Genomic DNA, 26,423 nt, shown 5'->3' on the forward strand with positions numbered 1-26,423 from the left:
TGAGGAAGACACCAAGGACGCCTTGGATAACCTTTATCACTACGAAGACTCACCAATCGAGTAGAGCGAATCCAACTCCGGATCAATGTTCTTGAACACTTTGCTGTGGTTGCTGGGACTCTGGTCCCATGACAGTGTCTTCGGCTGCGATTGCTGCTGTCCCTGCTGCGGCTTCGATTGGCCATTGCTGGGACTGGGCGTAGCAACCAGATGATGACCCGCCACGCCTCCGTTGCTGTCCGTAGTAGAAGCGGTGGTGGTCAGGTTGTGCATACTGTTCAGGCTGTTGTTCGTCGAGATGCGTTTCATGTCCATTAGCATGGAGATGCCACCGCTGCCGCCGATGCTGGTGCTGCCACTCAGGCTGGTGGGGCATTGACCTTGATTAACGACCGACTGCTGCAGGTTCTTCTGGTTGTTGTTGTTGTTCTCGGTGTCACTGGTGTGACCCGAGGAGAGGCCATCCTCCAGCACTGGCATAGCCGAGGCATAGTATTTGGCGTAGTTCGAGCAGGAGGTCGAAACTCCGCCGTTCATCTCACCCGAGAGGCCTGCGAAAAAGAGGAGGAATTAGTAATGGAAATCGATGTGGAAACCGATGGGTAAGCCACCACTTACTGTCTAGATCGCCACAGTTGGAATCATAGTCGGTGGTCTCCGGTGAGTAGCGGTAGTTGTGACCTCCACCTGGGCCAACGCCTACTCCGACGCCCACGCCACCGCCATGACCGCTGCCCGTGCTCAGCAGCTGGTTGTGATTGAGCCCATCCTGGTCGCCATCTCGCTCACCGCTGCTCCGGCTGGTGGAGTCCAAAAGGAAGTCAAATTCCCGCATCAATGGACTGCCGCTGTAGTGCCGCCTTGCCACGCCCATGCCCACGCCCAGTGGCTGGGTTGTAATCTGCGACTGTGACTGCTGGCCATAGCCGCCATAAACGAGACGTTCAGAGGCGTGGCCAGCGGTGGGAGGCGCCTGCTGGCGGTAGTTCTGATCGCGATCCTGATCCAACGGATCATCTTCATCCTCGGCCTCATCGTTTTCTTCGTCAGCATCTTCGTCTCCCTCATCGTCGTCCTCGGCTTCCTCCTCCTCGGCCAAGTCCTCCTCGTCGCGTTCAAAGTTACTGTGGAACTCGTACTGAATATCCTGCAGGAAGAGTTGGAAAATAATTAATCATCCTTCCAGTTCAGTTAATCACTATGTCTACTCACAATGCTGTCCACATCGCTGCCATTCTCCATGATGGGCTGCTCGTCGGTGGAGGGACACTTGAAGAACTCCTCCAGCACCTTGCGCGTCTCTGAGAACTCGTAGAGATAATCGAAGGTCGACGATTTCGTGTGCAGACTCAGTGGACCCAGTCCGGTACTCGCTGCTGTTGCATTTCCGGTTCCGTTTCCGGTTCCGGTTCCATTGGCAGTGCTGCCCGCCACTGCTGTCGGTGGTGCTAGTGTCGTGGATGCAGCCAGCGGACCTTGTGGCGGTGTTGCCGCTCGGCTAGCAATCTCGCCGGCGGCTCCAATTGCCAGACCCACTGCCTCCGGAGTGGTCAGGTCAGATATGGTGCCAATCTCGGACACATCGTTGCTGGTGTCCTCCGCATTGTTGTCGCTGCTCAGCGGCTGTTTGTTGGTGTTTGAGTTGTTGTTACTGTGGTTGCTCATCAAACTGGCAAAGTGTTGTTGTTGCTGTTGCTGCTGCTGCTGCAGCGGAGGAGAGCTGCTGCGGGGCTCACGGTTGGGCGGCGAGATGATGCGCTGCGATTAAGTAAAAAACAAATTTGAAAAACATTCAATTTAGTTTTTAAGATGACACCCACCTGTGGAAAGCCCGGACGAACGGGATAGTTCTGCATGGGTTGCTGCGGCGAGTGGATCTGGCTGGGATTCAGTGGATTGGGCGAGTGTGGGAGCAGGGTGCTAAGGATGTTGTGGGAGTTATGTGGATGGCTCTGTGCCAGGGCGGCCAATGCAGCTCGGGCCGCTGTCTTTTGCAATGAAGTGGCCGTGGAGCTCAGTGGTGGAACGGTGGCCATGGGCACCTGCTGCTGCTGCTGCTGCTGCTGTTGCTGTTGCTGTTGCTGTGTTGGTGTTGCTACTTCTGCCGTTGCTGGTGGTTCGCTTTCGTCCGCTGCTGCCGCCGCTGTTGCTGCCGCCGTCACTGCCCCCAAATTGCTGGTGGTCACACCAATGCGTCTAGGCGAGCCTTCGTACTCTGAGGATTAAAAGCGATTAAAACGGGAGTTCAAGTGGATTCCGTTATTCTGAATAACAAAAGCAAGAACCATAAAATTTCAGTTTTTACTGCCTGGCTAGAAAAAAGTATTGCCTACCTATGAGGGCATAAGGGAAAAAAATAAAGTGACTTTTTTTAAAAGGGTTTTGATTTGCAAAACTTTTTATCTCTAGATAGACTTTGTTCAGTGAAATCATATAAAAATGGGTGTGTTGCACAGAAGTTTTGTATTTTTTATTTATAAAGAAAAAATGTAAATGGTTTGTGTGGCTTTTAAAACAGACATTTTCTGGATAATAAAATAGCATTTAAAGTTAAAGTTATCATTCTCAGATATAAAAAGTTGGTAAAACTTTATTGCGAATGGAAAATAAACAAGAAGTTTTCACCTTTATTACTATTAATGTGGCATTGAAGTGCCTTATAATGTCAAACTGATGAAAAGTAAGTCTTATATCAGTGAAAAATCACAAGGAATCCCTATACTCTTGTCAATATTTTGATTGTTTTTTTAAGAAAACGGCCAAGGAAACGTTTATAATGGTAGTAAAATTGTAAGGCAAAGTACCAATGATGCCGTGTCGCGACTCCACGGCCAGCGTGTAGTTGCGCTCGAGCTTCCAGGCGTCCAGCTTGTGCTCCCTGTAGACATTGACCTCCTGATTTTGGCTTTGGTTTAGAGTCTGCATCTGGTGCTGGGCCTTGTCCGCCGTCTTGCCAGGCTTGCCGACCTCCTCCGCCAAAGTTTCGGTCGTTACGCGCAGATCTGAATATTGTGGGGTGGGAGAAACAAAGCTCAGATGAGGGCAAGGCAAGGATTTTAGGGGGTTAAATGGGTCCGACTGCTTGGCATGCCAATTAATTGCAATCAATTAAATTCCACTTTGGCGCGCTTCCTACGCTTTGTTCGCTGGCCCAATCCCCCCTGGTCTGTATAGCTGCCTGACTCCGATGTTTTGCTCCGTATTCATACATATTTGCAGTACACTTCATTACGCATGATTTGCAATTCAATTACCCGGGCCCATGTCTATCAGTCCGGCATTCAGCCAGTCGGAAATTGGTTTCCCAGCCTGCCCCCAAATCGCTCTCTTTCTCCCTTTCTCTCTCTCTCTGTTTCTGTTTCTATACACCCTGTGAAGGGTAGCAGTCCTTCAAGCCACAAATTGCTGCAGGCACGTGCAACCACAGAGGCTGCCGCTCTCGGACAGGGGCAACACTTCAACTAGACTCTGACCGGAAAAGGATTTGTGTACCTAATCTCGAAATGCAGTTCTAACCCAAATGGTTGGCTAAGCTCTCTTAGAAAGTGTTTTGGCAAGTATAAACTTTTAGCATTTTTCTAAAATATTTATAAAATTTAGATTACTTTGTACTAAAGTTGAAAGCTTTTATCTTTTAAGTGAGATTTTCTACCAAAACTAATAGAAAATTGCCATCTGATTACTTAGTACTAATACTATTGCTATGGATTTTCTTTAAGACTTCAACTTACGCTGCCAGCTCTCGTTGGGATCTGCATTTCCATTGACCAGGCGATGATCCCGTTCCATGTCCCGCTCTCGCTCCCTTTCCCTTTCTCGTTCCCTTTCCCTTTCCTCGCCGTAAACGTGTCGCTTGCGCTGCTGCTGTTGCTGCTGTCCCGCCAAATGGCTGAGATGGTTGTCCCTGGCTGCCTGCACATCCTGCAGTTGCAACTGCTGCTGTTGCTCCAGCAACAGGTGCTCTCTCTCCCTTTCCCGTTCCCGTTCTTTTTCACGCTCCTCGCGAAGCCTCAGTTTGCGCTGTTCCCGAGGCTCCCAATCACCTGGATGCTGATCCAGGGATGACTTGCTGCCATAGAGATAGTGACTGGCCAGCGGAGTTAGCCCATCGGCGCAGGGATTGCTCCTGGCAGCTGCAATTTGCTGCTGTTGCTGTTGCTGCTGTGGAAAGCTGCGATTCACCGGACTCCGTCCCACCCGCAAAATGTGTTGCTGTTGTTGCTGCGGCTGCTGCTGCTGTTGCTGTGGCCGCTGACTGATTCCGTACACCTGTTCCCGCTGCTGGTGGTAAGCTCGTCTGGCTGAGGCATGCATATGTTGCTGTTGCTGATGATGTTGCTGCTGCTGCTGCTGTTGTTGCTGCTGCTGCTGTTGCTGATGTTGCTGCTGATGCTGCTGCTGATGCTGTTGCTGCTGCTGCTGTTGTTGTTGTTGCTGCTGCTGCTGCTCCTCAGAGTACTCCGTAGGCGAATGGAGCAGCAGACTGGCTCTTGTGGGCGGCGTGTTCCAGTAGTTCTCCTTGATGAAGGGATTCTGACTGCCATTGCCGTTGTGCAACTGCTGCTGCTGCTGCTGCTGCCTGTTGCTGGCGGGCAAGGCACCGCTACGTTTGCGCGGCATTTCCGCGTAGCCGCCGGGGCCACGCCTACTGTCGCCCACCGTGTGGTAGTAAAAGGAGGCGGGATAGTCGGGCTCCTCGCCGACCGCTCCGCTCCTGCCTTGTTCCACAGCTGACTCACCCGTGGCGTCCTGTTGCTGCTGCTGCTGCTGTTGGTGGTGGTGGTGCGGCGGTGTGGGTGGCGTTAGCGGTGCGCAGAGGAAGGGATTTGTAGAAATGCGCGGCGTCACCGAGGACAGAGATTCGGAGGAGTGCGAGGAGGCCGAATGCGGCGGCGGCGATTGCGTAATAATGTTAACGCTCTTGTAATAGCTAGGCGTGCTGGTGGGCGTGGCCTTGGGCGGTGGACTAGCACTGACAGTGGCCAACGGTTCCCCAACAACGGTTCCTGCTGAAGTGGGACTGCTGCTCCGGTTGCTGGTGCTGTTGCTGCTGGAGTTCACGTCCGCCAGATGTGCATGTTGCTGTTGTGCTGGCTGATGTTGCTGCTGTAACTGCTGCTGCTGTTGCTGCTGCGGCTGCTGCTTGGGTCGGCACTTGGGGAAAAGCAAACTGATCTGATCGTTAAGCGGCGGCGATGGCGACAGCAAAGCTTGCGACAGGATCAACGGCGGTTGCTGCTGCTGCTGCTGTTGCTGGTAGCCAATGTTGCTGTTGCCGTTGCCGTTGGTGTTGCTGCTGTCGCAGTCGAGCTCAAGGCTGCCGTTGAGTGCGTAGAAGCCGCGTTGCTGGTTGGCAGCAACTGCTGCTGCTGCTGCTGCTGCGTGTGGTTGCAGTCGCTGGTACGGCAACTGCTGATGAGATTGCTGCTGCTGCTGCGACTGATCCTGCTGCTGCTGCGTCTGGTGATGATGGTGGTGGTGATGGTGATTACTGCTACTAGTTGTTTGTCCAGCAGCCAGTGTTGTCAATGTTGTGCTGACCATTATTGTTGCCAATAAACTGCAAGTAAGTAAGTTAAAAAGTTACTTAGTAAATTAGTTATGTAAAAGTATGTACTTTTAGCTTTTATCTCTTTTATTCTAACAACCACTTTTCTTGAAAGTCAAAAACCAATTGTCTTTTCAATTCTTGTTCATTCCTCTACTCGCTTGTCCGTGAGCGAGACGGATGTACATACAAAACGATCTCTGAAAGTTACTTACATGATAGAAAGAGATAACAGTCCTGATATACTGTATTTACATTTAGTGTTTACAGTTAAGTTGTTTCTTAATTTATTTTACAGTGGGTCTTATACGTATACGTTATGCTAAAAGTTGTACAGTGGGCCTTAATAGAACTTGTCTACCACAGTTAGTAAGTAAGTAAGTTAGTTAGTTAGTAAGTAAGTTAGTTAGTGATTTAGTTAGTAACATTAGAGGAATTCAACATTTAGCATAACGTTTAATAAGCCACTTGAGCTGCCCCTCTCATTCAGTGTTTACATTGCTTCCCCATGATGCTTCACGTACCGCTGGCAGTTGTTTTAATAAATGCAGGCGCAATGTCAACCTTTGTCATGTCCCAGCGGCAACAGGGCGTGACAGTAACGAGTTCTGTCGCCGTCGCAGTTGCTCCTCGGTCCGTCTGGGTCACGTTTCATCATTGGGGAATGGTATGGAATGGTATGGAATGGGTAACATGGATGGCTAGGACAAAACAAATGGCTGCCATAAGACAGGCAAATATTTAATTGTCCGCCCTGTGCGCCCTCCAACCTCCGACCCCCCCCCACCGAGCGAAATGCAAAATGCGAAACACTCGTCCAGCAGCCAATCAATGTCATTGAGCGATTGCCGTCGGTTTGTTGAATTTAAAATGCCCGCCCAGGCCTGGGCTGGACGGGGCATTTAAGTTGGATTCAATTTGCATTTGCTACGAGCTTTTTGTCATGTGGCATGCAAATGAGCCGCCCAACAGTGGACTCCTGCCGCAGCAGCATGTGCAACTTGGGTAATATGTAAACGGATTCAAATATAAGTTGAACTTTACTATTTTTTTTTTCGAGGCGAGTTGATATGCAAATAACTGAAAGTCATCGAAAAATCAATCGGATAGGATTTTAATCGGTTTCGATTGGCTGTTTTGAAGTTCAGAATCAAAAAGTTTGTTAGAAGAATTGATGGTATCTTTAAAAATATATACAAAATATTTTAATAATAATTTCCATTTCCCTCTCTTTGAAATCATATCCTTGCCTTGCCCCAAACAGCCCCACTAAACACCTAGCTAGCTTGCCTCGAAAAGGACGCACTTAAATCGCTTAAAGCTGCAGCATCCCATATCCCATTTTGGACCACCAACCACTCCAACTCCCTCCTCTCGCATTCCATGCCACAAGCCAGGCGAAACTCCGCCCACAAGTTATGCTAATGCGTGCGGTGTGCAGGGTGTGTGTTTGTGCTCGGGGCCTAAAATATTTTCCCAACAATCAAACTAAAAATTTCGAAAAGGATTAACAACAACAGCGGCAGAAGCCAGAAGCGAGACGGAAAAAAAGTCAGAAAAGCGTAGAACTACACTAAGAGAAAATGTGTTTAGGTTCATCTCAACTATCTCAAAAGTTACTTGAAAAATGAATATATTTTTGGTTTACAGTTTGTTATTATTATGTTTTATGTTTTAAATTTTATATTTTATCATTGCAATAAGTCTTTTTCATTGTTAATAATAAACACAAACTAGTAATTTGCACACATTTTTTCTCTCTGTGTGGCAATCACACATACAAGTGGGGATAACCGAAGCAAGCAGCAAGATATGTGAGCCGAATCCTGTTGGAGGAGCTGTTTGTTGCTCTTGTTGCCGTGCGTCTCGCATCGCTTTGTGCACTCGCATGGAAAATATGTTTTCGTTTTCTGGAATACCACACAGCCGAACTGGGAAAAGGGCAACCAGGAGGCAAAGGAGGCAAAGGAGCTAAAGGAGGCAAAGGAGGCAAAGAGGCAAAGGAGGCAAAGGAGCTAGAAGGCAGGAGCTCGGATCAAGGAGCTATGGCAGGCTGGTAACTTTGCATGGCACCAAGAAGAAGGGGGTCTTTCATAACCGAAATCTACACAAACGGCTAACAAGGTATAACAGCAGCAACGACAGCCAGAGTCCCCAATCCGGATGAGGAGATGAGTAGAGAACCAGAACCTTAACCAGAACCATAACCAGCAAATCCAGATAGAGCAACATTTTCTTTAAGGCTTCACACGACACGAACACGGCTCTAGATGGGCAAACATTTTCATTGCCTCCCACTTGGGATGTTGGTTCAGGATAGTCTCTTGTCAGAGGAATTGGTGACAATGAAGCGAGGGACTGACTTGGATTGCTTTTGGCCAGGATATTAGGATATTAGGAAAAAGTTTTCAGTTTTTGAATGATTTTTGTAGCGGCATCTTGGCTTGACTATTAACTAAAGTTGTATCTAAAATTGATCTATAAAAATTTGTAATTTTACTACAAGTTTTTATCTATCAACTATTTGACTATTATTATCTTCAAAGATACTAAAGATTTTCTTCGCCTCTTGCCTTCAAGGTATGACTGGTCTGGCATTTACGAGAGTTCTATGTAAAGCGATGGCAAGTGCTGGCAACATCCATCTATCTGCCACATCATCTGTCTACGTGTCAGCATCAATCTATCGCACAGTGGGCTATTTTCTTAAACTAACTTATATTTTTTAAGGAATTTTAAGAACTTTACCCAATAATATCGAATATTTTTTAGTATTTTTACCTAATCTTATTCATAAATATTCAAAATTAAAAACAAACTTTTTCATCTTTACAAACCAAACGACAGACCACTTTGTCCAAAATCCGTTTGCTGTTTCCCCCTCCTGTTTTCCCATCCAATCGATCTGGAATGCCCCTTAGTCTTTAGCCTCATTCCGACTACCTTTCCATGTCCATGTCATGTTTGGTATTTTTTTTTTCCGGGTCCAAGCCCTGAAACTTGATGCCTTGGCTGTGCCTAAGCAGACTTCGACAGGCTGTAAAACGATTGCGATTGGCATTCCTTTGATTTACTCCGGTCCTGTTTTTCTCCATTTGGCCCAGAGGTGGATGTCAGCAGGATCACAAGGTGTGACCTAACGCTGTAGGATCTGCTGCACAGGAAGTAAATATGCCAAATAGGGGAACAATTTCAAATTGATAAATCTACGAACCTCTCTCTTATTTTTAACTCCCAAAATAGCAAGCCAATTACCAATTACTTAAATTTTTTACAAGTTAATTTCTTTTTTAACCAACTGAATAACCTTTAAACTTTAGTAGCTTTAAACTTAGTAGTTAGCCAACCAAGAGTTTGATTAATACAACAAATCCTTTAGCTATTGCATCGATTAAGTTATAAATAGAAAAGCGATAGTCCTGGGTATTTTGTTAACGTGTTCTCGGTCGTCCCTTTGGCTTCAGGTGATGTTAAGTGCGAGCCATAAAAATTTCATAAATTCTTCAGCCGGTGGAAGCACACATGCACATCCTCGCACCATCGCAACGTGACTCCATATCCTTGTCCTAGACCCGGCAGCTGCATAATTAAGTTACCAGGACAAGCGACGGCGAGGACTCGTCGACGGATGATGATGATGATGGTGGTGGTGGTGGTGGTGCCTGGCTCTGGCTCTCGCTCTGAATCTGTTGGTGGGCGCGTCCTTGGAGTTTTATTAACTTAATGTCTGCTTAAACGATGCGTCGCTTGCCGCTCTTTAAATATTTAAAATTAATTCAAGCCCGTTCCGCAGCTCGTTGCCCAATGAATCAAAATCAAAATCAATTGCCAGTGCCCACAGTTTGCCACTGATGTTGACGGTGTGGGGGCGTGGGTGCAGGTGCGCACAGAAGCAGGACGGTCGGTTGGTTGGCTGGCTGGCTGGTCGCTCTAATGCGGTCCTGGGGCTGATACCGTCATTACGGCCACATTGCGGCAGGACACCAGGCAGGCAACGACCAGCCAACGACGTGGGCAACGGGTTAGATGCAATTACCTCTGCCTATGATGGCATTAATTATGCAAAACAACTAACGCTGCAGGAGGCGCAGTGGATGGGTGTAGCCTGCTCTAGGTGGCAGTGACTTCGGGGCACGCAAGACTAAGTGGTGTGTGGGTGGGTGGGTGGTTTGGTTGGTTGGATGGGTTGGAGGACTTCTTGTGGACGACTTCCTGGCGATTGCATGCGCACAGCACTGCCCGTAAATGAAACATGCAATTTATTTTAACCCAAATCGTTGGCTGTTTTTTTTTTGTTTTTGCCCCGTTATGCAATTACTTGCCATTCCCCTCCCGTGGGGCGATAAGTACTGCTTTGTCTAGCGATTGAAAGCTTAGCTCACGTTATCCCCCAAACCATTCCATCATTGCAGTATTTTTTTGTAGCACACTTCTCGGGGCGCCCGCAAAAGTTTAGTTAATATTTTGCAGATTTTCGTAGATTTTGCGCCGAGAATGTGCAATTAAGCTGGAAGTGAACAGTGCTCAAGGATTAATTCAATTATGGCTAGCGTTCGTGTGGCTAAAATGTAAAGTGTCGCTAAGCGGATTTGTAGAGTGTAGTCCATGGAAAACTCTGCAATTTGGGTTAAAAACCATTTTGGCTAAGAAGAGAGAAAAAAACAAAAAGCAAGCCCTCAGCCAGCATTGACAACAAGCCAGGGAAAACAACTAAGGGGGAAGGAAAGGAAAATGTTAAAAACGCCGCATGACAAAAGCACACCAGCGATAAAAGAAAAACGAAAGCGAAAAGTGTAATGAAAAGTGAAAGTGACTAAGATGTTTTTCCGAGCTGTTGATGACGTGGGCGAGTTGTAGTAATGTTGACAAAACCAACAACAACAATAGCAACGGCGGCAACGGCGGCAATAATGGCGAAATTGTAACGTTTGCCAAATGAAAATGGCAGCACGCAAAATGGCGAGAACGAGGATTTAGGGTGAGAGGCGGAAAAGTCGAAAGGAAAAGCGAAGCGAAAAAGGGGACAAAGCGAGAGCTGAGAAGACGATGACGAAGAACGAGGCGAAAACCAAACATGACGACGAACAGAACAACAGGCGATGGCACAAACAATCGGGTAGGTTGCCACCAAAGTAGTCTCTAGGGAAGTCAGGGAAATGGAAAAAAGTGAAACTTAAATCTTTAAGGGCTATTAAAAAATACAACTCAAAATAAAGATAAGACAAGGCAAGGTTTTCCATAGTTTTAATACCCAATTTTCAGTCTTAAATTCCGAACACATTCAAGTACAAACTGAACTTAATCTCTGCCAAATTCAATACCAGGACATCAACCTCCAGGGGGAGGACCTGCTTTCAAAATAAATAAAATCCAGAACTCCTCAAGCCACCCACCCACCACCACCACCAAACAAACACTCACAAATCAAATTTGTTGCAAGGCTCGCAACACTCGAGGGTTGAGTGACTGCCTGATATGTTTTCGACTAACTGACTAACTGACTAACTGACTGACTGACTCTGACTGACTGACTGACTGACTCATGCCTCAAAAAAGGTGAGTGTATATATTATATACATGCATAAAATATGTGTAGGTTAGATGGGGGATAGGGGATGGTTTGAGGGGCGGGGTAGCGTGTTGAATGGGTGTCATTGTCGCCGCTGGCAAATGTGTTGCTTACGGGCCTAAGGATCCATTAATAAAATGAGTTGAGCATAAATATCAGGTCCTCAGGCAGGGGGACAAATCGATTGAACAGTGAATACTCTCCTTGCAGGCTCACACCACAAGGCGTAAACACCTTTAATCGGCTTACGAAGACCCATCTTTGCTTATTTTACAGACCCTCCCCAGAGACAGACTCCTTAAATGGATCGTAAAATTTAGCTCTCGACTTAATGCTAATATTATTTTACCAATTTTTCGTATGCGAGTGTGTGTACGAGTGTGTGTCTGTGTGTGTGTTCCTCTGTTTGACTGACGATAAAGTGTTTTGGCTATCACCTGAACTGCACAGTCACCTGGCTTCCTTTTGACAAAACCCCTACCCATACCCCTACCCCTACCCTGACTCCTATCCCCTACCCCTTCTTATTCCTTCTGCCAATTCCTGTCCGGCTCTTTTGACATATCTCGGTGCGTGCTGAGCGGGTTTTATGGCACAAGTTTTCATTGGCTTAATGCATATTTAAAATTGGATACATTCAACCTGGCCGAAACCGTTCTCTCACCCACATACCGTACGCGACGCCCCTAGAACGCCCCCCCCCGAATTTCCCATTTTCCATTTTCCAAGCCAGCATAATGCCGCTTTGAGCTTGCAGTATTTAAAACTGATAGCGATGAAAGTTTTAGCACAACGTGCCAGTGTGAAGCTGCACTTGAAGAAAAAACGTGTTAACGTGCCTGGCAATCTCTTTGTTATTATTAAATGTTCGTTTTTTTTTTGTTTTTTGGTTTGGGTAAGTGAGTGAGTGAGTGAGAGAGTGAGATTTACAGATTAAAATATATTATTGCATACGCTTAGGCGCCTTTTGAAATGATTTAAAATCCCCAGAGATTAATATATTGTATTGATTTATACATTCGCTGGCAAACATATTTGTATTTGCACAATTTTAATTTATCACATAAAGTTGATTACTTATTTTCAACCGCATTGTGTGTATTGACAGGCAACGTGGCCAAAAAAAACGTGGTCAATAAAATGTAAATATTGCTTGTGTATTGCTTTAAGCCATAACTGCCTGCCATAACTTGCTGTCTCTTTTTTTTCTCTCTGTTCTTTGCTGGCTTGCATTTGGTTGTTGGTGGGGTGTGATGGGTGGGTGGTTGTGCTTTCGCTGTCAGTCCATTATCAGTGGCGTTGCAGCTGGAGAGAGCAGAGAACCAACTCAGAACTCAGCTTCAGCTGGAGCACATGCAATCCATAAACTTCAACAGTCGGTGGGCTTGGACTAATGTGTTTTTAAGGTGGCCATCATCGAGGGAAGTCTCCCAACCACCCTCCCACACTCTGACATACATACTATAGGGGGTTATGGGTGCTATATATATATATATATATATATATCCTATATATAGCTGCCATACTTCATGTTGGGCTTTAATTCAACGTCTTCGGCTGTCGTCGCTGCCTTCAATTATTGGAATACTATTCCAGTCACGTCCTCAGCGTTCGTGCCTGCCCCCCTGCTTGGCTCAACAACCCCCTCAACCCCCACCCACACTCTTTCTGCTTGCTCTCCGATTGTTGCTATATTGCTATATGGCCCCGTTTCATACTATAACTTTTCGTAACGATTTTTTCCGCCGACCAAGCCAAATATAAAACAAAAGTACCAAAAATAGCTAGCGAAAAAATTTACAACAATTGCACGCCCCCAAAAACGAATACACCCCTTTTTGTTTTTTTTCTTTTTTGCTCTTTCATGGCCCCATTGCAATTTGTGGGAAATTTTTCCACCCATTTTCCACCCTCAGTCTACCCTCTCTTACCATTTAGCCCGAAACTGTAGTTCCAGTTTGAGTTTTGCAAAACATTTTTGCTTGTTTTTCGGAGGGCAATAAAACGTTTCGAATTAACGTTTGTTGCCAGACAATTGGGACACAAAAAGGATCAACGGGGTGGGGGCAGCTTAATGGGAGCCTTGAGAATGCTTTATTAGCCGGATAAACTTTATTAAAGCGTGAGTTTTGTCGGCCAACTTCAATGATGCTTCCGAACGGACTCGATCCAATGGGACTTGGTGTCACTTTGTTCGAAGGAAGTCGGAATATAAAATTATATATTCGCTTTCCTGGCAAATCAAACAGCAAATTGGCAATAGAAAGTCTTAAGTCTTAAAGATTTATATTCTGAGAATATCTAAGGACAGTTTTCCCAAGTACTCTCCCTGATAACTATAGCTCTCTGCTCACAGAAACTGAAAACTGACTTCATTCCTAGACCTATGAATCAGCTAACCATTAACTCTTCCCATCTTCATTAGCAGCTTCCCAGAAAGACAGAGAGAGAGAGAGAGTGACTCCAAGTCGCTGATGGATGACGGGCTAATGCTGGCACACATACTATACCCAAATCCTGTTGCCAGGACAATTAACCCCAGCGAAGGCCAAAGAAAGCGGCTAAAAGTGCTGACAGGCCATGGTAAGCCATGGCGGGGCCAGTCCGAGTTAATGAAATGCTGGCAATGTCGACGACAATTGGAATAAATTGCTGGTTTGCCTTTGGAAAGTCTCGAGAATCGAGGAAAACCACAAGCGAGTTATGAGTGGGTGTATGGGACTGGGTTGAGAAAGCTATGTGGCGTGTGGCATGAGAGCTAGCGACTCATCAGCCAGAAAGCCACTTTATTCTATTTCCGTTTCCGGCTGTTGTCGCCATACTTCCAGTCCTCCAGTAGTTCTCCTACATCTCAGCACCACCCATCCCATCCCATCCATGCTTCATGCTCCCATGTTGTTCTAGTCAAGCTGCCGAGTATGTAATGTGTTTCCGCTAGCCACAAACTGTGGCAGCAAGTGCGTGCCAAGCAGCTTCAAGGAGAACACAATCTGAATTCTCTAGAAAATCGGCAAGTTCCAGGAGAAAAATCTTCAGAAAAATCTTTTCCAGTTTAGTTTATCAACTATAGGTTAACAGATTACTAATTTTCCTTTTCCAATCTTCAATTAAAGATCTTTAAGAACAAAAAATCGTAAATCCTTAGATGTTAGCCCAATCCTTACAATCCTATGAAAACAACATACTTCTAATCCTAAACAAGTCCAGGGTATAAAAAGGCACGAGATGGCGGGAGTTTGAATGTTGCAAGTGGCTGTGGCAGCCACGCCAAGCCAACAAAATGACACTCAAAATGTCAACGTCACCGCCAACGACGAGGAGCTACAGGAAGGTTCGGGACAAACGGGGCCAGGACATTGTGTATGCACAATAATGATGGCTTTGCTCCATCTCACCAGAAGTCTGAGAGCTGCCACACTATACCCTCCTCTCTTTCTCTCTCTCTCTATATATATATATATATATATGTATATAGCTTCTAGTAGTTGCAAGCCAATCCCGGGGCACGCATTTTTATATTACAGCTGGAATGAAGACGTTGACGAAGGCGGTGGCAAGATATATGAGCGTTGCATGAGGCGGCAGCCAAAGTTCTTGCAAATTCCCCAAGTTGACACACTTGGAAAAATGTGTCTGGCTAAGAATGATTCACTTTACGGATCTCAGTCGTTTGCCATTGGGATTAGCAGGGGGGGGTATAAGCTACGGGTGTGAAAAGTCTCTTTTTGGGAAATTTATAAAACTTTGAGTTTGGATTTTAATAAGATTAAATTGGCTAAAATATCCATAAAGTACATAAAAAATATTAAGTTTAAAGTTTAAAAACTTCTACTTTGTAGATATTTAAGCTTTAACTCATTGGAACAATCAAGTTATATAGTAATTAGATATAAACTTTATTTTCAGTGCCCAGAGCAGAGTCAATTTTTGGCCAACGCTGAAGATTCGGTGATAAGTTGGGATTGCTGAGATTTATGCAGCTGAAGGCGAAGTTGGAGGCGAAGACGAATCGGGTTAAGAGTGCCAACAGCAGCGGATAACTGATGGCCGGAATCTGGGGCAAAAGCAAGGGAGATCCATTAGTCTCCCCACACAGCAGCACTTAAAATTTTCCAATTTTCCAGATTTCCCTATGAGCTGGATAGAAGTCAAGTCGAGTCAAGTCAATCTGGCCAAGTATTTTCCAATCTACCACTAAATGCGCTTAATAACTTAAGACCCTGTCCGTGTTTTGGACTGCCCCCACCCCCCCCACCCCCCCCTCCTACTCTACCGCCACCGTGTCGGGTCCAACCATTGCATACTTTATGAGCTGGGATTATGGTCATTAAGGTGGCAGCCGACCACCTCACATATGGCCAGGCCATCCACTAGCAACAGTTGGCGCTCATTTCGTGTGAGCATTTCGCTTGGGTTTCTGGGTGGGAGTTGCACTTTTCGACGTGCTTTCTGTGTGTGTGTGTGTGTGTCTGTGTGTGTTTGGACCACAAAACGTTTAGCGTTAAGCCGGCAACAACAAGAACAATAACAACAGCAGCGGGGGGTCGGTCTCAATTATGTTTTCGGGGGTCCCGAGCTGAGAGTCAAGTGGTATTTCCCTGGCATTATCCCTGGTAGGTTGGACGAGGCAAAAATCTGATGGAGAGGGAGGGTTATTTCGGGGAAACGTCATCGATGAGTCACAGCCGTTGGGAGGGTTGAAGGTTAAAGGTTCTAGTTTCGGTTACAGTTTGAGTTTTAGTTTTGGCTTGTTGTTGTTTTATCCGCCGCCGCTCGTTTGCCAAATTAGTTTCGGGCTAAGCTGGCAGGGAAAAACTTTTATTTTTAGACCCGTTTTCTATTCTCCACCCCATCTCTATAGGATTTACCATTTCTAGTTTCATTTCCACTTCCATCCACAACAAAGTGACATGGCCACCCCAAAAAATTATCTGACAAAGACACCCCGAGGGTCTAAGGACGAGTTCAATGACACGACAACGAGGAGATGGCTGCCTATTTAAGTGTTAAGAGGGTTGGGCTGGCATGCCCAAGTGAGTGTCTCTCTGTTTTACTCTCTCTCCTTGGCTTTCCCACTCTCTCACAATCTCTTTCGCTGTGTCTGCCCACCCACAACTTTCCCATTTTCCGCCCTCACACGTTGATTGAGCTCCACAAATCGATTTCCATTGATTGATAAAGCTACCAAGGCAGCGTAAAGAAGAAAAAATTCCATGCTGTGGCGAAAGGAAAGGCGGTGACTTTATAAGGGGTACTGTGAATGATATTTTCATTGCATAGTTTTAGGGTTAAAATTATTTAGAAAGACTTTTTGCCTTTTATGATAGGAAAACTTGCTTTTGGGGGAGCTTAAATGGAAAACTGCTGATTTTATACATAACGTGATAAATATTATTTCACTTTTTAGTTTAGTTTATGATAGATCCATTAATATATCAAGCAGTTTTCCAACTTATGAAGAAGTAAAGAGAAATGCATTTCAAAATCTGAACAGATGTGGGATATATTTTGCTTATCTCTGCATTAAGATAAATAGCCCAAGCCCAGGCAAGGGAGACTGAATTGAAAGAGCGGAGGGTAAGGTCAAAAACTGTGGTTAACTCCAGTACACAATGCGCCATATCGATAAATCAATATTAAAAAACAAACTGACAAATAAAATGCCACGCGTAGTCCGCAATTCGAATTGTGATAAAAGATACCCACAAACTCTGAAGAACTCTAGGTGAGCGGGGGGTGGTAACACAAAGTAAAGAACAAAAAAAGAATGGAAAAAGGAAAATTGGAAACCATAGGAAGTACATCAGAGGGGTGGGGGTAGGGTGGCTAAAGCGAGTCGAAAGGAAAAACATTGTACAAATATTCAGAGCACTTTCCACATTCATTTATTAAGCAAACAAACAGAAGGGGGGGGGTCTGTCTTTCAGCCTGTTCAGACTTGGAAGTTGGCTTGGGGACGGGAAGAAGGTGGGTGGGCAGTCTCGTAGGCGGGCGAGTTCAGGCATAGCGACAGGCGTCAAAGGTCGGGCCCCTTATTTATTTCCAATTCCAATGCTGTGTCATTTGTCGGGCAAATGTTTCCACACCCCCAATTAAGCGCAGCGGAAAACGGGGGATGCAAAGTGCGAACGAAAGTGAATTGATACAAAGACTCGGAATTATCTCAAGATGTTACGATCTCAAAGAGGTTTCTGAAAACAAATCATAGAGGGGTATGAGCGAAGGGTTTAAGGAGAGATGGCAAATCATATTTGGATTTAGCGCTGATTTTTACGCGAGAAACTAAACTTTTCGTAAGTAACGTTAAGTTAAGTTAAGTTAAAGTTAAAACTTTCAAAGATAATCAAAATCTAAAATACATTTCCTTCGAGAGATAGCTTTTCTCCTTATAATAGAGCTGTCATATTTTTAGTTAACCCTCAGTTAAGCGAGGCTACAGCTTCAACTTTCTCCTACTCTCTCTTCCCCTTTCCCCTTTTAGCTTTTAGTGAGCCAGCGATTTAAAGAAATTTGCCCAAAGACACGTACGAAGTTTGGGAACGGGAGAAAACGAGGAAAATCAATGGAAATTTATGTGACTCAAATATCAAACAATTTTATTTCCCATGTCCAACCGTCTGCCGCAGTATACATTGCGATATTTTTCACAATTTTTGTACATTTATTTTGGATAGGCCAAAGGGGAGCTAAAAGGGGGCTAAGAGGGGGCGATTCTATATTTCTCAGTTTCCTACGCGAATGCAGCAAGCATTGGAAATTCCCCAAGAGAAAGAGAAAGAGGATAGGGGGTAGGGAGGGGGTTGATAGCCGGTTTTAAATTCGTGTGCATTGTGCATGCTTAATTGAGTTGTCCTCGTCCTCTGGGCTTTTCTCTTTTCTTCCTGTTCTTGTTCCTGTTTCTGTTCCTGTTCTTGCGCCTTCCATATAGGCGGCAGTTGGGCATGGTCACATGTGTGCTTTCCAACAGTTTATCGTAGCAAACAGACCAAAAAAGACCTAAAACCCCTCTAAAACCCCATCACCCACCCAACTGCATACCAAAATCCACCCAACTGAAAAGCCACCCATTCTGTTGATTTAGCCCTGGAAAATGTTCTCGGCCCGTAAATCGCGCACATCGCTTCAGTTGATTTCCATGTCACTGACAAAACACAATTTGCTTTCGCCTTTTGTGTACATAGCTAAACTCTAGATGGGCCAATGCATACAACATACAACATACAACATACAACATGGGACAACCAACATAAAACCTACATAAGGGGGAGAGTTTTTCGATAAAAAAAGGTTTAAAGGTAAAGGACCATGTCCGCAGTTGCGTTTGAACAGGCCGACAGGCCGGCAAATAACATGGCCAAGATGACATCTAATCTCGAGAAATCCTAAGGGGTGTTGTTCAGACGATCGAAAGGGATGCTGCTTAGGGTTAGGGTAAGGATGCAGTATATTAATATGAAATATGAAATATGAAACAGGGGTTAAACGTTGCTACTTGCAACAAGGGGGCTGGGCTTTCACCCCAAAGGCATACTTAAAGGCAATGAAAAACCCTTTCAATGTTTCTTTTCCACTTCAGCTAGCAAATGCTTTTTTTTTCTTATTTGCTAATCCCACAAAGAGAGCGAAAGTAAAGTCAATTAAACAAAGTATCAAAATGAAATTGTATTTAGTCCGCTAAATCAAACAGCAAAAAAGGTAAATAACTTTAAAGGTTGAGCGAGGAGACTTTGGAATACCTGTTAGTTATCAACTTGATATGAAAGTGTTAATAGAAGTAGTTTTTCCTTTATACTAACTCCAACAGGTATTCATTATACCCTCTTTAAACTACCAACAAGAGGTATCAAAATCCATTTACTTTATTTTTTCAATGCAATTATTTGCTTTTATTGTTTATAATTTGATTCAATTTTAAATCGATTACTTATGGGCTTTGCCCAGGCACGCACTGAGAGCTAAAAAAGCAAAGGGATTTGGGGTCATTTTACAGATACAGATACAGATATATATATATATCTACTCTGAACAATCACATACTATAATGTAACCCAACTTAAATCAAACAAAATGAAAGAAAACTTGGGGTTAAACTTTGGGTTATGGACCGCAGCAAAGGCGGGTGTCCTTTGATCGATGAAAACCCATTCCAAGCCCATTTGGTTTCTCAGCTTCATCGCATCGTGTCAGGAACTTGTCCTGAAACACTTTCATCCATATTCATTAAGCCCCAAAGATGGGGGATGGGGGAGGAGACCAACACAAGCAACAGTTCCTTGGGCCTGAGAGGCGGATGAGAAACTATTTTTATTAATTTTACAAATGAACGCTTTGCTTTCCAATTCGTTGTGGCTAAAGAACAGACCGCAATAAGCCTAGAATCCACAGACCCGACCAATGCTCGACTCCTCCCTCTAGCTCTTCCTCTTCCTCTTCCTCACCATTACCATCGTAATCATCATCATCATCATCATCATCATTTTCATCGTTTGGCGTCGTTAGGAGAAAGTTTTCCCAAGCCGCAGAAATGATTGCTGTCACCGATAAGGCGACTGACGATGGTCGAAAGGAGTTGAAAGAAGGCAGAGAAGGGGGGTGGAAAAAGTTTTCACTACTTTCGGTTTTAATTTCACAAATTGCATTTGGCAATGTTATTTATTCAATCCACTGGCTGCTTTCATGGTACAGGAAACAGGGAACAAGGAACAAGGATCTTGGCTGAAGGAACATGGAACAGGTGCAAGTGGCTCCGCCTCTTGGATTGTCACAATCCTGGCGATGAAGCTCGTTTATTAACACGATTCTCAGAGCGCGGCTGCGTGTTACTATATAAATATATATATAGATATTATATATACTTGGCTGGCACTTGAATCCTTCAGGTTCTACTCCCTGATTTTCCCATCAACCCCCTCCTTGCTCGTTGCCAGCTCTAATCGATTTTTGATGAGATTTTTGTATTCAATTTTGGTTTTGATAGGTAACGAGGAACGCATCGCGGGATGGTTGGGGGTTTTAGTTGGGTGGGGGGGGTTGAAGGTGGTTTTTATTGGCGCCAAAGGGGTGGAAGATTGCTCGGATATTATTCGACTGAGGAGTAGCAATTCCAGGCGACAATGCCATCAGGAGAGGAGCTCCCGCAGGAAGATGAAAATGGAAAGTAGGGCCAAAGGAAGTGCCGCAAGAGGGGAAACTTACGGAAAAGCGGCCATGACAACGATGCCATTGACATAATTCTGCACCGCTTTTGTTTGTATTGCCAATAGAAGGGGCCGGTTAAAGGGGGTTAAAGAGGTTGGGGGATGGGCCACCAACAGAGGTTGAGCATCAGGGTTGGGGCAACTAACCCCACCGCCTTGGGGCGGTTAAGTAAAAGCAAACGGCGCTTTCTTTGTTTGGCTTTCATTCGCTTGAGCTCGAGTTGATTTACGCAGTTGCTCTCATAACTGGGCTAAGGTTTCCCTGCAATTGACTTTCAACTGCATTGCCACCGCCACCCCCCTCTCCCCTTTTTAAGGGTTCTTTCCGAATTGGATGGCTGGCTGTGTGGCACGTGGGTTTTCCTTTTTTTTTTACTTTTCAACTTTGGTTAGTTTCAAGGAGAGCTTTACTTAGGGGAATGATTAGTTTTTTGTCAGGGAAGTTTCATAATCTTAAATTTGTACTTAATAAGAAGAAATATTTCAGCTTTCTGAAATCTTGGGAACGATTTCTATGGCTGCTTGGGTAGTGAAAATGGGTCACCAGCACTTTTATCCCTTTTTTTTTTTCCATCGATTTCTGCTCTCCGCTCGACTGTAGTTTTCCACTCGGTCTATCGCTCAATCCCATCTCGTTATCTCCCAGCCCTTTTTCGCAATTTTTCCCATCTTACGTCAGTGTCGCAGTCTTAGTTTCGCATTCGTGCAAATCACATTAGTCGCCGTGAATCCTAGCAAAAAATCACAGACCAGTGAAAGACTGATTGAGCCTGAACTTCACAGATGTGTATGTGTCCTCCATCTCCATCTCCATCTCCATCTCCATCTCCTTTCAACTCACTCCCAGGATCCGCCAATCTTCATTCTCCCGCTTCAGCTTTCTCTCGCTCTTTCTCCTTATCCTCATTGAAATTGGCAATTTCGTTTTCATTTAACGCTGACGAAATGCATTTCCTGAAATGAACAGCGAGCAAGCCGGAGATGGAGTCGTTGGGTAAAGGGGGTCAGGGGGGGAGGAGGATGCAGGATGTGCCTGGTGCAGAAGGACTCCTCTGGCTTTGCGCAATGTCAAACGTTGCCGCAAGGACGACAGCCGGAAGTGCAGTACGGCCACTGGGCAATGCCAAAAGGTAGGAAACGGGTAGAACGGCGGACATGGAGCAATGCCTGGAGGTCACCTGCCAGGCACAATAAGTTTAATATATTGGCATGGACTTAAGCCCGGCCAGGTGGTGCTCGACTGCAGCTGAAGCACCTCTTCTGCAGTGTTTTTCAGCTTTTCTCTATTTTTGTTTTACGGCAACATAAGACGGCCAACATATGTCCAGTGTCCAGGACTGAGGATTGAGGAATCTCAGAGAAAGGGGAAGGAGGAAACACTGTGCCTGATGACTGTCAGGCCTTGTATCCGGACCTTGGCAACTGATTCAGACTGATTAAGACATTCTGGCTAATTCCCTTGCACCTGGTACCCTGACACTGAATGCACTTTAATTTGTCTGCTTCTTGTGGCTCGAACATAGGGACGACATCAAGATGTAGAATTGACGAAAGGTCAGGGAAATCCGAGTCAGGTGTTGTGTAAGGCAATGTAAAGGAGATAATTAAGACCTAAATGGAGTCTGTCTTAAATGGCTGGGATCTGTTAGCTTAAAACTGATAGTTTCGTCTTGATATAATTTATCTTAAAAGTGATTAACTTGGGGTAGGAACTTCTTAAATTGACTCTAATGAGAGGTCCAACTTAACTTTCAAATGGCATTTAAAGTTACATCTTTTAACCATTTTTAAAAACCCAGCTAGTATCCCTTACAACCCCTCGTTGTTCTTCATTTCCAATGGACCTTAGTTTTCCACCTGACTTTTCCGAATGCAAGCTTTAATCCTCCTTCACTGAGAGCTGCACAAGTTTGTACGCTTTATCAGAAACATTGTCCGGTTATCTATTCTGTGGAAGTGGAAAGAAGTTCCAGGACGAAGGAGATTTGTGTGGCTCAGCTTGAACTGTAACCTTAGTCCCTGTGTATCTTGTAGCCACACCCCTTCTATACCACCCCATCTCCTCACTGACCATCTGACCTCAAAACTAAATCGAAACTTGCAGTTGCAGTTGCAGTTGCAGGACAATCTCGGCGTTATCCTTCCGCTGTTGTTCCTTCCTCTGGCCAAAAAGTTTCGTGTGCGGCTCGACTCGTTGTGGAATGCAACAATTCGTATAGAAAACCAAATACTTTTCAGATCACAGAACCGCTACCCCTTGCACCCACCCCCTACTTATTTTCTATCATTTCGATAATCGTTGTTTATCTTTGGGGGGGCTGCATGGGCAAAATAACTTACCGAAAGTCCTCGAGTTACAACATGAAACAAGTCGATGCCGGAGACACCTGTAAGGAGAGGAGGAAGAAGAAATCCATTAGTTAAGTTCCTGACAAGTCTGCCAGTTCATTAAACTTCCACCCCCCAAAACCCCCAAACCCCCCTCTAACCAAAAGAGTATTGTATTAATGATGCAACTGTCAAAGTTTTCGGCCCGAGACTGTACCTGCTAATGAGGCAACTTCAGATTCTGGTGCCTCTTATCTTGTTTTTCTTTTTTTTTTTTTTCTTAAATTGAAAAGAATTAATGACAGCTGCAAGGAGGGAAAGCGAAGGTGGAGAGCGGCAGTGGCGGCCACGTCAAAGACATGCCAAACATATCACGTAAAACATTAAAAGTGGAGAGTGCGCGGTGAAATGAGATGGGCAAACAATGTTTGCCTCTTGCCAAATGGAAATGTTGTTGAAGAAAATTACCAAAAAAAAAGAAAAATATATAAGGGAAGCATAACAAACGGGAGGTGGGGGGAAAAAAAGAAAACCCAAAATGAATTAATGAAATGAGAGAGAAAGAGCAGTGCAAGAGGGCTGGAAGGTGGGTGGTTTGGCAAGGAAAACAATTAAAAGAATTTATTGCTTCAGTTTAATGAATTTTCAGCTTGTTTGCACGCACACACATGCCATGGGTGGGAGTGGGAGTGGGTGTTAGTCTGCCAGCTCAGCAGTTTCATTCAACCATTTGATGCATGGTGGGTGGTAATGGGTGGAGAGTGGAGGTTATTGGTTTAAGGTTCGAGATGGAAGATGGGAGATGTTGCCAGTGGCAAGGGGTGGCAGGCCTAAAAAGGCGCCACAGGTGTAAAATGCTTATAAATCTGCTAAACTCTCTGTCTGTCTGTGTGTGTGTGTGTGTGTGTGTGTGCTTGTGTGTGTGTGTGCTTGTGTGTGTGTGCCTGTGAATGAGAATAAATGTTATTGTTGAACATTGCTTAATGAACTTTTTTTTTTGTTTTTTGTTTTTGTTGCCCCTCTCAGGAGCTGAGCAGCTGCTTAGACGGGAATTGATGGGTAGCCAGGATCTGATGGACCAGCTGAGGCTGCCACACGTGGCCAAGGTGAGCTCTTGAAAATCGTTTTAAATGGCCCTGATAAAACGTTTTTGTTTCATATCTCTCTCTTTCTTTCTTTTTTTCCAACATTTTTTGTTTTTGGGAATTTATTTGCGTTAAGGCAATTAACAACGTTGTCAGAACAGAAAGCCAAGGGGGTGTTTGGGTTGGGGGAATTATATTAAGAATTCCAGCACATAATCAGAGGGTGTAAGTTTAATGCCAGCTGCTGAACTTCAAAGCTGGCTAGTCAGGGTTATCATTTTAAAAACTTTTAAATCTAATTCTATTTGAATTTCCAATAAAACTTGTCAACTAGTCTTTCTAGTTTAACTAAAATTACTTTTCATTCCAAAAATAACTTTTAATTTGCTTTTTACATCAAAAACAGTTAGGAGTAAGTTTTAAAAGGGAAACTCAACTTAACCACTTTAATAAATACCAAATTTCTAGCTAGTTTAGTATTTTCCTAAGTATTCAAAAAAAAACAAGAGGAAACGCTATAGTCGAGTGCCGCGACCATAAGATACCCGTTACTGTTTTACAAAATTTTAAAATATTATTTTGCTAGTGGAAATTCACAAGGCGCCACCTATTTTCAGAGGAAGTATGTTGAGTATGCTTATAGTGACGTCACTGCCCATGTGAGGCCTTATAACCTTAATTTCTTCATAAATAGCGAAATAATGTTCCGATTTGAAAAATCTTTGGTAAATCGATAGATATTGACAAAAATAAGTTATACAAAGTCAAACAAAGGCATTCATAATAATATTATAGACGCCACAGTTTTCCGCGGTTTGTGGGCGTCAGAGTAGGCGTGGCCGGATGCAACTTCATGGAAAGTTGCAAAGGCATCTCCTAAATACGTGATCCTAAACAAAAGTATGTAGCTCTTATAGTTTTTGAGATTTTTGCATTTTTGGTTGTTCAGGTTTTGTGGGCGTTAGAGTGGGCGTGGCTTGATCGAAAAAAAACAATTCGCATTGGGAGCATAATAGAAACCTACATGCTGAATCCGAACTTTCTATCTTTTATAGTTACCGAGATATCAGCTTTTCTAGAAAATCCGAAAACCGTCTTTTGAGCCTTGTGGGCGTATGGGTGGGTGTGGCCGGATTGTAGTACCACTATAAGATGCGCTGCCAATTAAAGATTATAATTTTTGAATTTAAACTTTCTATCTGCAATAGTTCCTGAGATTTCAGCACTTTTAGTTTTTGGCGATTTGTGGGCGTTAGAGTGGGCGTGGCAGGATGCTGTAATAAACTTGCGCTGTCCCGGGACCTCAAGAATCTTCATGCTTAATCTCAACTTTGTATCTGCTATAGTTCCTGAGATCTCAGCGTTCATACGGACGGACGGACGGACGGACGGACGGACGGACGGACGGACGGACGGACGGACGGACGGACGGACGGACGGACGGACGGACGGACGGACAGACGGACATGGCTCAATCGACTTCGCTATTGATCCTGATCAAGAATATATATACTTTATAGGGTCGCAAAAGCTTCCTTCTATCTGTTACATACTTTTCAACGAATCTAGTATACCCTTTTACTCTACGAGTAACGGGTATAAAAATACCAGCCAGATACTTAAGCTGCCTGACAAGTTCTGATATTATGAGCTAAGCAGGAGTAGTGTTGATGGGAAAACTGGTGAACTATAATGCTCCTGGCAATCGGACACCATCTATGCAACGCTGCCTTGGCTTCCTTGGGGTTAGAGAAAAAGGGGAGAAAATGGAAAATAGAGGTAAGAAAAGTGGATAGTGGAGGGAAGGTAGGACGGTAGGACGGTAGGACGTAGACGTGGGCGTATTAGGTGAGGTCCTGGCTTCTCTTGGCTTCAATTATGAAACAATAAACAATTTGCTTTGGCCCTTCCTTGTCATCTTCTCCAGTCCTGCCCACCGTGTCGTCCTTTCTTCCTTTTTCTGCCTGCCGGCTGCTGCTGTCCTGCAAATTGGCTGCGACACTTGCCTCCCATTTTGGAGGCACTTCCACCCACCATTTCCTGGGCTTGTTGTCATCGCCATTTTGCCGGAAGCAGATATTTGATAAATTTTTTGTGCCATCTTGTGTTTCATTTTTGTTGCTTTCTGTCCGGGCCAGCATTTTTGTGATAACTGTTGATAACAGCCAACAGTTCACTTTCCTCCGGGCTCATGCAAAAAAATTTTTAATTCAGTTTGGTTTTCATTTTTTTTTTTTTGTTGGCTTTTCTTTTCTGCGGCCAGCAGATCTAAATTTTCTCTGCCGTTTTTTTTTTTTTTTTAATTCCCTTGCCAGCAGTTTTGTTAATTTATTGCCCAGGCCCATTTTGGAGGAGTGCCCTCTCCCGGACCATCTTGCCACCTGTCCAAATTGAGCTTGGCAACTGTTCGCAGGGCAACGGCTAAGCTAACTTGGCCTTGCCTTGGCAGTGCGTTGTATTGGTTATTGATTTGGCCCTCCTGCCTGCCACTTGGCTGTAAAAATAAACCCATCTAGACTTTGATTTCACAGAGTTCAGATTTCTGAAAAGAGCCTTTGTTTGTTTAGCAGGGAAAATAAAGAAAAACCAGCAGCAACAATTGAAATGAAAACTGAGGAAAAACAAAGCCCTTGTTTGTATTGAATTTAGTTAAATACTAGCTAGAATACCTAGTTAAATTTAGATAAGTGAGAAGT

The 26,423-nt window shown here is 44.6% G+C and overlaps 1 protein-coding gene across 5 annotated transcripts in view; it reads right to left on the bottom strand.

Moving 5' to 3' along the window:
• The window catches only part of LOC108110117 (putative mediator of RNA polymerase II transcription subunit 26), an 82,924-nt gene that overhangs the window by 6,683 nt on the left and 49,818 nt on the right, over positions 1-26,423 (bottom strand). For 3 of the 5 annotated variants that reach the window (XM_017219016.2, XM_017219020.2, XM_017219021.2), the window contains 7 exons: positions 22,655-22,701; positions 3,732-5,560; positions 2,805-3,002; positions 1,821-2,215; positions 1,213-1,758; positions 619-1,147; positions 54-551 (listed from right to left, as the gene is read on the bottom strand). In XM_017219016.2, the coding sequence (XP_017074505.1) occupies positions 54-551; positions 619-1,147; positions 1,213-1,758; positions 1,821-2,215; positions 2,805-3,002; positions 3,732-5,544 (3,979 nt within the window). In that variant the 5' untranslated portion in view covers positions 5,545-5,560; positions 22,655-22,701. Of the gene's footprint in view, positions 1-53; positions 552-618; positions 1,148-1,212; positions 1,759-1,820; positions 2,216-2,804; positions 3,003-3,731; positions 5,561-22,654; positions 22,702-26,423 lie in introns of those variants that run through there. The other 2 variants (XM_017219022.2, XM_017219023.2) reach the window with 2 other exon arrangements.

The sequence above is a fragment of the Drosophila eugracilis genome, unplaced genomic scaffold (genome assembly GCF_018153835.1).
Source record: "Drosophila eugracilis isolate 14026-0451.02 unplaced genomic scaffold, ASM1815383v1 contig_2155, whole genome shotgun sequence".
NCBI lineage: Eukaryota > Metazoa > Arthropoda > Insecta > Diptera > Drosophilidae > Drosophila > Drosophila eugracilis.